At 43.5% G+C, this 14,092-nt stretch overlaps 1 protein-coding gene across 1 annotated transcript in view; it reads left to right on the top strand.

The window, feature by feature from the left end:
- PTH1R (parathyroid hormone 1 receptor) overlaps nt 1–14,092 on the top strand; it is a 124,790-nt gene that overhangs the window by 94,291 nt on the left and 16,407 nt on the right. The window contains exons 3-7 of the mRNA XM_042476995.1: nt 1,680–1,790; nt 2,490–2,608; nt 5,091–5,185; nt 6,864–7,050; nt 10,139–10,292. Of these exons, the coding sequence (XP_042332929.1) occupies nt 1,680–1,790; nt 2,490–2,608; nt 5,091–5,185; nt 6,864–7,050; nt 10,139–10,292 (666 nt within the window). The remainder of the gene's footprint in view (nt 1–1,679; nt 1,791–2,489; nt 2,609–5,090; nt 5,186–6,863; nt 7,051–10,138; nt 10,293–14,092) is intronic.

The raw sequence follows: 14,092 nt of genomic DNA, 5'->3' as shown, positions 1-14,092 counted from the left end.
TGCATCCCGCACTTTGCATCATCATTGTGCATCATAGACTTTGCACTGAGGTTATGCATCCTAGATTTTGCATTGCCGTTGTGCACAAGTACAGTATTACTATTAATGTGGCATAGTGGTTTGAGTCCAGAGTCTACAACTCTGGTCACCAGAGTTTGATTCTCCGCTCAACCATGAAACCCACTGGGTGATCTTGGGCAGGTCACACTATCTCAGCCTCAGAGGATGGCCATGGCAAACCCCCTCTGAAGAAATTTGGCAAGAAAACCACATGATAGGGTCACCATGAGTCAGAAAGGACTTGAAGGCACACAACAACAACAACAACATCAACAATCCTATGCCTTGGTTTGTGGTTGCACCTTTTGCATTGTGGTTGTGCAGGGTCTGTTCTGCATTCCATAATGGCACCTGTCATTGACATGTTTTGCACAATATTGCAATTCTTCATGGGTGTTGTGTTGTGCAGTTCTTCAGTGTGCAAAAATTTATGCTACACAAAGGGGATGTTGAGGCACCAGTCTCAAAGCTGCCACAGAAAACACCCAACTGGCCATAATTTTGGTGGTGAGTTCAGATGAACCAGGGATTCGGAAGAATACCATACACCACACAGAGATGTCTGTCCTGGTTAGGCATATGGGTTAGAGAGAAAAAGTATGTTCTTGTACCTTCATCGGCTCCTTTTAAGAGCCTGGGAGAGCACTGAGCATCTGCAAAAACAAACATTTGGCCCAGGGCAAGGACAGAGAACAGCAATGTCTTCCTCAGGAATCCTGAGCATCCAAACACTACCTTCCTGTTTGCATCCAAAAAGTGGGAAGATGTGGGGACTGCCAAGCCAACGGTACCTTGTGGAGAGCGGGAATGGTTGCGCAGTGTTTACAGAAGACTGTGTGCACCATTTCCTGCAAAACTCATCCCAACTCTACTTCCCATCAGGGTCTCACAGAGCATCCTCCGAACTCATTTCCAGGCATTTGCGAACGAAAGAGCTCCTCCATCCCTCCCAGGAAAGGAAGTTTTCTTTGAATAAAACATCCTATTTGCATCCTATTAGCATGTGATCCTCTAAACAAGACAGCCCCCCTTCCATCACCATCGCATCCTTTACTGGAAACAAATCTTGGGCAAACTTGGAAATGTTATATTTGAAGACGACAGCTCCCAGGATGCACTGAAAACTGACCATGCTGGCTGGAGGAGCCTGGGCATGGTTATCCAGAAAGTATTCTTTCTGAGCTTCAGTGATTCTTTACCTTTGTCACAAATTTCACCATAATTCTCCAATGAAATATGTCAGGATTAGCAAAAATATATATTCCAAAGGCTGCATCTGCACTGCAAGAAATAATGCCACTTTAACTGCTATAACTCAGTGCTATAGAATTATGGGATTTGTAGTTTTGTGAAATAGATAGCCTTCTCTGTCAGAGAGCTCTGGTGCCACAACAAGCTACAAACTATATATCCCAGGATTCCATAGCATGGTGTCCTAGCAGTTAAAGCAGTGTCAAACTGCATTATTTCTGCAGTGTAGATGCAGCCTAGGAAAGGTTTCATTCAGGGTTTGACTCAGTGGCTGCCATGTTTTGTAGAAAACTGAAAGTTTCTCCACTATGGTCTGTGTGTGTCTGCATTCCCATCACAGCCATTTCTTTTCTGCTTTTCTTTTACAGATGGATTCTGTGTTCCTGAATGGGACAACCTCATCTGTTGGCCTGAAGGTGCTCCAGGCAAACTGGTGTCTATGCCCTGCCCAGATTACATCTACGACTTCAACCATGCTGGTAAACCCCTTGTTTTTATATGGAAAGACAAACGAAACCCTTTCACAATAAAGAGTAGGGACATGATGTACCTGCACTACACTATTAGAGCAATCAGATGCCACTTTAACTGTCATGACTTCATCCTATGGAATCCTAGGATTTACAGTTTAAGATACTTAGAATTCTCTATTAGAGCGATCTAGTGGACTCCCCCAAAATATAGTCTGAGAATTCTAAGTCCATCCCCAAATTACAAAAGCCAGGATTCCCAAGAATGGAACCACATCAGTTAAAGTGAAAGCAAATTTTTGTATCCATGTGGTGCAGAATTATTCTGCGTTGCATAACTTTGGATGACAAAATACAGTTTCATTCCAAGCAATAGTCTGCAAAGCACATATGTAGTTAAACACAACTGCTTCCCAAGCTACAAAAGCACAGCTCAGATGCATGCAACTCGTGCCAGGTTGTTCAATGTCTTTATAAACAGCTCATCAAAGAGAAAGCAATGTCTTGACAAAGAGAAAGCATGGCCTCTTCCCTCTGTCCTGCTTTTCTACTTGCAAGGAAAGGATATAAACGGGAGCATTTCAAACTGTCATCTCCCACCTGTAGGCTGAAATGATACTGGCCACCCTGCCTACTCAAAATTGCACTTGCCCATGCCCACCCAACTCTTGCCACTTTTAAATCCTTTGGCTTTCCTCCCCTCCTTAGGCCATGCCTATCGACGGTGTGACATGAATGGGAGCTGGGTTGTGGCGCCCAGCACAAACCGCACCTGGGCCAACTACAGCGAGTGTGCCAAGTTCCTCACCATTGACACCAGGGAAAGGGTAAGCTAAATTCCCACTGTGGATGCATTATTCACACTGTGCAGGTATTATTATTATCATTATCATTATCATTATTTTCTAGCATCCGTACTGCAGTTACAGATACATATGCTGGAGTTATAGATCCATAATGACTCTGTATTCAGTAAGGTTTTGTCTGCATAGGCGAAAAGACCTGTTCCCTCACCCAGCCCAATTCTGCCATTGTCCTGTTCAGACAATGCACATCCCAAATCCTGGTGCTGCCATCCCAACTTGGGCTGCAACACTCTTTGTGAATGGAGAAAAGCCCATATTGGGCTTGAGGTGGAAAGATCCTTCTAAAACATTTGGAAAGTTTTAAAAGCCTCCTCTGATGCACAGCAGGGACAGGCTGCCAAACAGACCTCAAGCCCACTGCCTCACATGTTTGCTGTTCCCTGCATCCCACCTCCTCTTTTTATGTTAAAAGTTGGCTCCTAGAGTGAAGTCAAAGGCTTTCAGGCTGGCATCCATAGTTTTTTGAGGGTTTTTCGGGCTATGAGGCCGTGTTCTAGAAGAGTTTGTTCCTGATGTTTCACTGGCATCTATGGCTGGCATCTTTAGAAAATGCTGGCATGGAAGTGAGTGGGGTATATATATACTGTGTGAACCTGAGCAGGGAGGAGTAATTTCCATGTTAATCTGTGTATTGTTCTGAGGACTTGCCATTCAACAACAGAACAACACAGAGATTAACATGGAAATCACTCCTCCCAACCTAGAGTCACACAGTATACATAAATATAGCCCCACTCACTTCCATGACAGCAGTCTCTGAAGATGTTGGTGAAATGCCAGGAATAAACTCTTCTAAAACATGGCCACATAGCCTGAAAAACACACGCACACAAAAAAAACTATTGGCTCCTAGACATGCCACTCAATATGAAACTTGACTTGTAAGTATCTCGCAAGGACTTGAGACTCAGCTTGAGACTTGGAGGCAGTGACTTGAGACTTAACTTGAGACTTGGACTAAAAGACATGAACACATCAACACTAAAGGGCTACAATGTCATGAGAATGGGCTTCTTCTAGGCCTGAAAGCGTCAACTGCATAAGGAGAAGGCATGCTCTCTCGCCAGCCCCATCCACGCTCCACCGGCTGCTTCAACCGTAGCTGCTCTGTTTATTTAGTTTCTGAATAGATTAACGTTGGCAAGCGCAAGGCTCCGGCGGTGAATCCAGCCAGGAAAACATTCCCAGTTCCCAGGTCTTGGGTATTCTGATGTAATAGGGTTGAGGTTAGCATTCCAGGGGAGGGAGCCCTTTTCTAGCTCTGGATTCAAAACCAGAGATGTCATTTAGAAATCCCTGATGCTTGTGGCAGCAAAATTTGCAAGAAGGGAGTGAGGTTTGGGGCAGGAATAGGGAGGGGAAAGCCCAGCAAGGATGAATAAGAAGCTAATCCGAGCCAGAGAAAGATTACCATTAATTATTATTATTATTATTATTATTATTATTATTACCATTTATTTATATAGTACCATCAATCTACATGGTGCTTTAATGATAATAATACAGTGATCCCTCCACATTCACTGGCGTTAGAAGTGAAGGACCCCCCATGAATGTTGAAGGTGATCATAAAACCATGCTGGAGGACCTACAAATGCCTAGAGAAGGCTTTTATCTAGGAACATCTAGGTTCTCCAGCACAACTCTATGGTCAACTGCTGGCAGAATTGCGCTGAAGAATTTAGAGATTCCTGGGGAGAACATATTAATCAAAACCACATATAATCAAATCCAGAAAGTCAAAGCCATGTGGAATGCCAACTGTTGTTGTTGTTGCTGTTGTTGTTGTTAATCTCAGGTAAAAAAAATGTTTTCATATTTTATTTCATTTTATTAAATATTTTATGCATGGTTTTTTCTTTCATGGGGGTCCTACACCTCTAACACAGCAAATGTGGAGGGCCCACTGTATATACATAGGAAGGCCATGGTAAAATTCCACCGACTATATCTTGCCAGTGAAACCTTATATTGGAGGGCATTCACACTCATTTTTTTGTCCCAAGGAGATGTGGATCGCCACGCTGATCCATATCGGGTTTGTTGTTCCCATTATATTTTGGGTTTGCAAATCTCTTCATGACATTTTAACCCTTGTGTTATTCACATATGCCATCGTTTCAGGTTAAAATGGAGCTGCCTCCCTTCCTTTAAGGATACAGAATGATCCAAATCAATTTGGAAGCGTATTCATGCTGCCAATGATTGATGTGGATCTTTCAGGAAAAATTGGGAGGGCAGACGGTATCGAATATCCCAGGTTAAGTGGGGCTTTTTGCCAGCACTCCTCCCAAAAGTGCATCGAGTGCCTTTGGGACATGTGTGAATACCAAGGATCCAACGCAGATTCATACCGGATTATTTCTGTAGTGTGAATAGAGCCATCGCTGGAGTTGACCTGAAGGCACAGAACAACCTCAAACTGACCTTATGTTTCCTATAGGAAGTCTTCTATCGGCTGTATTTGATTTATACTGTTGGCTACTCCATTTCCTTGAGCTCCCTAACCATTGCGGTCCTGATCCTGGGCTATTTCAGGTAAGCAGTTCCAGTTTTGTCTCCATAGCTTCATCCCGTTCAGCCTCTCGATGGGTGAGGGATTGGTTTTCTAAGGCAAAGGAAGGGAATCTCTTTCAGCCGGAGGGCTTGGATTCCAATTCAGATGAAGCTAATTTTTATGATTATTATTATTATTATTTTACTTTCTTATGTCCCATCTTTCTCCCAATATAGGGACTCAATGAGCTGTATTCTAGTGGTGGGTGGAGTCACAGGTAAAAGGGGGTGGAGCCAAAGTGTTCAAGGGGTGGAGTCAAAATTAAAAGGAGTGCAGTAACTCCTGGCCTCACCCCCTCCCCAATTGACCTCTTCCCCTATACCACCCCATACAGAATCCTTAGTCATGTTCTTCGTACTAATGTGACTCAGAAATTGTAATGCCTATATATCACTGAATCTAATGGCAACAGTTGTGGTATAGACAACTAGCAAAATTAAAATTATGCCTTTAAATGATAATATCATATGCACGGCTTAAATGGATCTACATGTACATAGTTTCTTGTGGTTAAAGTGAAAATTTGGCAAGATGTTTTAAAGAAAATTTTAAAAGATTATTTTTAATACACACACACACACACACATACCTGGGGCCTTTGCTTTTGTCCTCCCATTGAGCCTCACACCATTCACACCATTCTTCAGCAGTTTAAAGGGATTCAGGTGAACGGCACACCCTACTTCTGCCAAAAAACAGATTTTTAGGGAACAGCAGTGTCACCCCACTTTAAGGTGTTACCTGGTATGATCTATACCTCTCACACCTCCCTAGTTATGCCCCTGAGTAGACATAGATAAGGTGGGAAGCCATCAACTCAGCAGTCACAACCCCTTTGGGGAGTCGAATGACCCCTTGCACAGGGGTCACCTAAGACCATATTTCCGATGGTCACACATATTTCTGATGGTCTTAGGAAATGAGACACCACTCCTCTATCCAGGGGGTCACCACAACATGAGGAACTGTATTAAAAAGTTGCGGCATTAGGAAGGTTGTGAACCACTGCATCAACTGGTGGTATTATGGAGAAGGAGGCATAGTATTCTAGGAAAGCCCACAGGGGACCCCAGGACAAATGGATTCAACCGTAGTGGCTTGTAGCAGGACTTTTTGGTGGCAGCATCCTTCATCAAAAGAGGAAATGGAAGGGAGAGAGAATAGCTGGGACATTTTCAAAGCAACTGAAAAAGTGGGATGATAGAGTATTAATTGGGATTATCTCTGCCAGCTAGGGGCAGGTGGAGGGTATATGTCTTGCTAGTACATTGGGCCCTTGGCATCTGCTTGGGTTTGGTTCTAGGACCCCGTGTAGATACCAAAATCCATTGATGCACAAATCCCATGATATACAATAACATAGTAAAATGGTGTCCCTTATATAAAATGGCAAAATCAAGGTTAGATTTTTGTAATTTATATGTTTTTAAAATATATTTCAAGCCGTAAAACCAGAAATGATGTCACATCACTTCCAAGGTGCAGAAAACATGCCCATGTGGACTCCAGGGTTTGGGGGTAAAAGTTGTCCACTCCTGGTCTATCATTATGTATGAATCTTTGAAATGTGGTTAGCAATGGGGGGAAATATTTCTGACTAATTGATGTTCTGGATGGTTCTTTTCCATGCTGATTCTCCTCTTCGCTCGCCATTCCCAGGCGTTTGCACTGTACACGGAATTATATCCACATGCACCTCTTTGTGTCCTTCATGCTCCGAGCCATCAGCATCTTTGTGAAGGACGCGGTCCTGTACTCTGGCTCAGCTCTGGAGGAGATGGAGCGGATCTCTGAAGAAGACTTCAAGTCCATCACCGAGGCACCTCCGGCAGACAAGTCCTCCCTTGTGAGTACAGCAGGAACCTGTATTATGCAAGTTCATATAACATGGGTTCACTTACATGCGTCGGAACAAAATATGTTCTCTCTAGGCATTTTCTAGGTCCTCCAGCGTGATTTCTGCTGGAAGTTGACCACAAAGTCACACTGGAGGAGTTACAAAATGCCTAGAGAGGTGGTGTCTTCCTGCATGGCAGAAGATAATGGATGGGTGGCCCTTGAGCTCTCTTCCAACTCTGTGGTGCTATGATTCTAGGCACCCTTGAACTGAATTGCACAAAAGTACAACCAATTGTGTAAAGAAACCTACACAAGAGTAGGGTACTCAGTGCATTCTGGTGACATTTAATGTCTAAATGTTGACACTGGAAGGTGAAAAATGGGACCACAAAGACAAAATGAGCAGGAGATATTTAAACCAACAAGCTTCTAGCCGTTGCATGATGTCCGCTTGCTGAAATCTCTGGGTATTTAGCCTAGCTGTCTCCTTTTTCTACCACCTTGCACGGTTTCACCTGACAATCTCCTCTCCCCTGACTCTGGCCACTGAATGACCATCCTGAAGTCCCTGTGCTGGCTTTACATCCTTTATTCCCTCTCTATCCCCTTAAAGCTGGGATGTGTGGCATGGAGACTTGGGTGATGCCCATAACACTTCAGATCCCTTCTCTGAATCCATCATTGCTCCATAGTCTTTGACATCTCTCTTTCAACCCCCCATACCCTCTTACTGGAAATAAAACCCATTGCCTTTGTGACTAGAAATGCAACATATCCCTGCCCTGTTTCCCTCTGCCTCACTTTCTGCCACATCCTTTCATGTTCCTTCATGCAAAGTAAGCTGCGCTCCTTTGGTCAGGTGACCTGCCTTTTTTATATCCTGCAAAGTATCATTTTGATGGTGCTTTGTTTTTGTTATGTCTCATCAATGACTCCAGCTTGAAAGCGCCCTTCCCTAGGATTTTCTTGGCCAAATTTTTTCAGAGGAGACCTTCCTGTAAAGCTGCATCTGCATCGCAGAATTAATGCAGTGTGACACCACTTTAATTGCCGTGGCTCCATGTTGTGAAATTCTGGGATTTGTAGTTTTGTGAGCTATTGAACCTTCTCTGTCAGAGAGCTCTGGTGCCACAACAAACTACAAATCCCAGGATTCCATAGGATTGAGCTGTGACAGACAAAGCAGTGTGGAACTGCATTATTTCTGCAATGCAGATGCAGCCCAAAATTGAGAGAGTGACCATCCAGTGGGTTCCCTAGGCTGACCAGGAATTTGACCCCTGGTCTCCCAGAATCCTAGTCCAACACTCAAACCATTACACAATGCTGGTGTCTTTTACATGAATAATATTTAACGGCCATCTTCAATAGATTCCCAGTAGCCATTTTGCCTTAACCACTAGGTGGCACTGCACCCCAGTGTAGATCACATGGCACACTTTTTCTTACATTCAGTGTGACCCTAAGAACTGAATTGCATGATTGTTTGTTTGTTTGTTTGCTTTAAGATGCTAGTTTGGATATGCTTTGAGCATGAAACCCATGTAATGAAGATTCCAAGCTCACAGATGCCAAGATCCTAGATGCTTTTAGCATTTCATAAAGATTCAGCAGCATTGCTATGCTGGATCCCACAGTTCCACAACTGATGGTGCACCATAGCCTTGAGTGTACATATTTTGCATCACCAAATAAGCTTCCAACCCATTAAAAGAAAAATGAAAGAGGGCTGTCTGGTTTAGCTGCACTAGGGACCATACTCACCTAACTTCTGAGAAAACACAACTCCAAGTGCAAAAAATATAGGAGTGGTGACATCTAGCTTGGAAGCAGTAGATGTGAAAAGGATCTATGGGTCTTGTTATGCCACAAACTAAACATAAGTAATATGTGATCCAGCGGCCAAAATAGCCAATGCCATTCTAGGCTGCATCAACAAGAAAATAGTGCCCAGATCAAGGGAAGTAACAGTGCCACTCTGTTTGGCTTGGGTCACATCTCACCTCAAATTCTGCATCCACTTCTGGGTATTACTTTTCGAGAAACATGTTGACAAACTGGAGCATGGAAGGCGACCAAAATGGCGAAAGGTCTGGAAACCAAGCTTTGTGAAGAACAACCGAGGGATCTGGGTGTGTTGAGTTTGGAGAGGAGAAAACTGAAGTGTGATGCGATACCCATCTTTTAATATCTGTAGGGATGTCGTATAGAAAATGGAGTGAGGTTGTTTCATGCTGCTTCAGGTAGCAGAACGCTAACCAAGGGATCCAAACAATGAGAAGGGAGATGCCATCTAAATATTAGGAAACACATAGTTTTTTGTGGGTTTTTCAGGTTCTGTGGCCATGTTCTAGAAGAGTTTATTCCTGACATTTTGCTAGCATCTGTGGCTGGCATTCTCTGAAGATGCCAGGCACAGATGCAGGCAAAACGTCAGGAATAAATTCCTCTAGAACATGGCCACATAGCCCGAAAAACCCACAAAAAGCTATGGATGCCAGCCATTAGGAAGCACAAATTGCATATCACAGCTACAGCATTTGCTACCTTACTGTTTGGAAAATTTTAAAATGGAATGTGCCCAGTGGGCAAGAATATGTATTAGAGAGCATATTCTTACATTCCACAGGAGGAACAGAGGGTGCATCTACACTGTAGAAATAATGCAGTTTTGATACCACTTGAAGTACTATAGCTCTATCCTATGGACTCCTGGGATTTGTCATTTTACAAACTCTTTAGCCCTCTCCGCCGAAGAGTGCCTCACCACACTAGAATTCCAGGATTCTGTAGGATGGAGCCATGTGGGGTCAAACTGCATTATTTCTCCAATGTAGATGCACCCTCTGTTACACTTCTCCTCTCAACCCAACCCATCAAGAAAAAAAAATCCCACATATATTTCTTTGCACAGAATAAGTCCATGCAGATGGCTCAGCTTCCAAGGGCTTTCTCACAGCAGGCAGCAAACAAGAGTTATTTGTTCATCATTATGAGAATGAAATTAATAAAGATTTACAATCCTATTAGACTGTGATACTTTATCACGATGCTGTTAACCCCCTTTTCTCCTCCTGTGACTTCTGTTCCCTCAGGTTGGCTGCAAGGTAGCTGTTACCTTGTTCCTTTACTTCCTGGCCACCAACTACTACTGGATTCTGGTGGAAGGCCTCTACCTCCACAGCCTCATCTTCATGGCATTCTTCTCAGAGAAGAAATATCTTTGGGGATTCACGTTATTTGGCTGGGGTGAGTCTTAGCTTGCTGTCAATCCTTAGCCAGCAAGTCAAAGTCTTTGGCATGACAGCGAATTGACTAAATAGGGAAGAGGATGTCTGGTACTGGGACAGTGGTGTGGATCTAAGAAAATGGGCATCACAAAACTGGAGCCAAGATCCTGTATTGTTTGCTGGAGTGTTGTAAATCTCAGGAACATCACAAAGGGGTGCAGGGAGTGTGGACCTCAGTGGGTGATGACCCAGAGTGTTTGGACTGATGCAGCTGCTGGGCAAGTGAGAAAGGGCATTGCCCCACTTTCTCACTCAGCCAGTAGCCATGCCAGACCCTGACCGGGTGGCACCAACCACAACTATACTCATGTAGTTAAGTGGTAGTTGTGTTACACCTCCCCTCCTTCCGCTGAATACCCACACTGTGAGAACGATTGCCTGGCTGTGCATGTGCCTGCTGTTTCCACAGTCCCAGTTCCTCAAGTGGTACATTGAAGGCAGTGACACATAATTACACAAGGATGTGCAACTGAATGTGCAGCCGTTATTCATGCAAAACTCTTAGGCTTATGCAACTGCAAACTTAACACACACATTATGCCCTGGCCAGAAATGTACAACTGCATGCAAAAGGGAATTTAACTTGTGTAAAGCACCAACAAGGTGACAGCCAGAATGTCAGAAAAAGGGTGAGAATGTCACAAAAAGGATGCTGATGTATGTCTCTCTCTCTGTGTGTGTGTACATGCTTCAAAGTCACCTGTTCACTTATGGTGACCCCATGAATTTCACAGGGTTTTCTGAGGCAACAAATATTCAGAGGTAGATTTGACAGCTCCTTCCTCTAAAATATAGCTTACAGCACCTGGTATGCATTGGCATTCTCCCGTCCAAGTACTAACCAGGTTTGCTCCCTGCTTTGCTTCAAAGATCAGAAGGGATCTAGAGGCTTAAGCCAATACAGTTCTGGGTTGTATCAACAGGACTATAATATCCAGACTGAGGGGATTTGTGTGCGCACTTGTGTGTGTGTGTGTGTGTTTGCGCCGTCAAGTCACCTGTCGGCTTATGGTGACGCCTATGGAACTCATGGGGTTTTCTTAGGGAAGAAATCCTCAGAGGAGTTTTGCCATTGCCTTCCTCTTTATGTAGCCTACAGCACCTGGTACAACACCCATTTTGCATTTTCTGAGAACTCTTTGAGACAACATGGAGCAAGGAGACCCATTCATTAGGAGTCAGGATCCCTGCCAGGAAACTGTATCCAACTTTGTCAACAGATCCACTAAATAAAAGCAATGCTGGTGCCAAAAGATGAATTTAGTACTCAACTTTCAGCTGAAAACATGTCAACAGCTTTGTTTGTGGGCCGGCCATCTGGTCATCAAAGATGCTGATCCAGAACATGGGGGTTTGAGTCTTAGCCAGCCATTGCTAAATCTGTCCTCCTTGAATTTGATTGAATTTCTATAACAATCTCATACCCTCTGACATTTCACAGATGAAAGCTGGGGCACATGTAGCAAAGCAACATCAGAATGTGGCCAAGATGGCAAAAGTTAGCAAGGAAAAACACACAAGCTAACAGAGGCTGCAGCAGTTTGCTCTTGCCTGAGCCTACAGGGAAAGGCAAGATTCTCTCCTTTCAGACTTGGCTTGCTCTTGAATACATGTATTTGTCTTTTTAGTAGTCCGTGGTATCTCTACATAGAACTCTCTTCCAGTTCACTTTTCAAATCACTTGATTCTATTCCTGTCCAGCTTTCTTTGCTGTCCAGCTTTCTCTGTCCATAGAAATTGGAAATATTGTAACAGTTGGGACTTCCTCCCAAGTCAATGTGGCAAAAAAAAACGATTCTGATAAAATTGCGGCACAGCCTTTCACAAAACCGCTTACATCCAAACTACTGGGTCAATCTCCTACATTTTTGATGGAAGCGCTCCATGTCTTCCTGCCCTAAAGCACATATACACAGCATGGAGGGCGCTTTTAAAATACCTGCACCCAGTGAGTTCCATTGAAGGTTATTATTCCCAAGGCTAGAAATGTATTGCTTTCACAGCTTTAGAAAGCACTGATTTTGGGTTTTCTAGATGTCAAGTGTAGACCAGTTTAACACTCTTTTGCACCCAAGGTGATAATAACCAAGATTCGGGAAGCGACTTTCATTGTGAGACTTGGGTGAGATTTCTTCTTCTCTGGGATTCATTATGTCTTTCTCTGTTGAACATCATTTCCCCCTTCAAAGTGGTCTTTTGCAAGTCAGAGTCTTTCTTTAGCATGTTTAGAAACAGCATGTTCTGCCTTAATGGAAAGGCATTGCATTATTATTATTATTATTATTATTAGCTTTATCTATAAAGCATCGTAAATGTACATGGCGCTGTACAAAACCAGGTAAAATCAAAAATATATAAAAGCCTGCCTATGGCGTACAATCTAGAAGCTAAAACAACAAATTAAAAACATCATAAGAAACAAGTAAAACAACAAATATCCACTATTGAATCAAGCATCAGAACAACAAGGTCACAACTCCCTGGGATTGCAAAGTATTGTACTTTTCCCTTCTGCTTAAATAAGAATTGGATCAGGGCAAGTAAGTCCATGGGTAGTGGAATCACTCATAAATTTCTACCTACCCACATTTGTTTCTTGATCTAAGCTCATCTACTGCCATTGACAGCAATGGGATTTAGAAGGCTTTTATTGACACCCCTATGTGCGGGAACAGTACCCACAGTTTGACTTATCTGCATTTGAAAAAATATGGTCTCTCTAAGCATCTGTAGGTCCTCCAGCATGACTCTATGGTCAACCTCTGCTGGAAATACAGGGTTTGCTATTATCCTCTATAACCTGTTGCCCACCTTCTCCCCTGAGATAACCTGACTTTATAGGACCTGCATTGTACACACTGTGTGTATGAACTGGAGATGCACAGCGCATACAATGTGGATACTATAGAAGTCAACATCGGCGGTGCAACCTATTGGACCTTGTTCTGCTTTTTGGAAAGTTGACTGTGCGTTGGCACATGTTGGTGTGTGTCACTGACTAGGCAGCATTGGCTAAAATCCCATATCTGGACTGTGTAACATCAATCTCCATAGGTGGAGTTATGCATTGACGATGCTACTCAACTCTTATGTTGAATGGCAAACACTGTACAACTGTGAGTGTCCACCCAGATATGCAGCCTAATGCATGATTGGTGATTTGGGTGCACCTTCCTGTGAGGGCACATCCAAATGTATGTGTGTGCAGGCATGCAAACTTGCGCTGTGTGATAGATTTCCACTTCTTGAACTGCATGCTGGCATTCTTGCTGTTGTAGTTGGGTGCCTTCAAGTCATTTCTGACTTACGGCGACTCTAAGGCAAACCCATCATAGGGTTTTCTTGGCAAGTTTCTTCAGAGGGGGTTTGCCATTGCCATCTTCTGTCATTGTACATCAGGCAAAAATGTCTGGCCATTTCGTTAGGACAGCTTGACCAACAGGATTCTCACTAATGCATTTAAACCAGAGAGACAAAGTGTAGACCATAGGTTATTTGTGGTCCCAAAACCTTCCATAATTTCCTCCAAAGCCCCCCCCCCCCAACTTTAACAACATCAATGTAATTTTCCACTTTCATGGGGGGTCCTGTGCTCCTAACCCCAGTGAATGTGGAGGGCCCACTGTAGTTGCATCTCGTGGAATCCTGGGATTGGTAGTTTGGTGTGGTGCTTCCTGGCAGAGAAGTCTCATGAAACTGCAAATCCTGAGATTCCATAGGATGGGGTTATGGCACATGAAATGGGGTCCAAACACTGTA

The sequence above is a fragment of the Sceloporus undulatus genome, chromosome 6 (genome assembly GCF_019175285.1).
Source record: "Sceloporus undulatus isolate JIND9_A2432 ecotype Alabama chromosome 6, SceUnd_v1.1, whole genome shotgun sequence".
NCBI lineage: Eukaryota > Metazoa > Chordata > Lepidosauria > Squamata > Phrynosomatidae > Sceloporus > Sceloporus undulatus.
The sequence above is the reverse complement of the archived record's forward strand: the minus strand, read 5'-3'. Positions and strand labels throughout refer to the sequence as shown.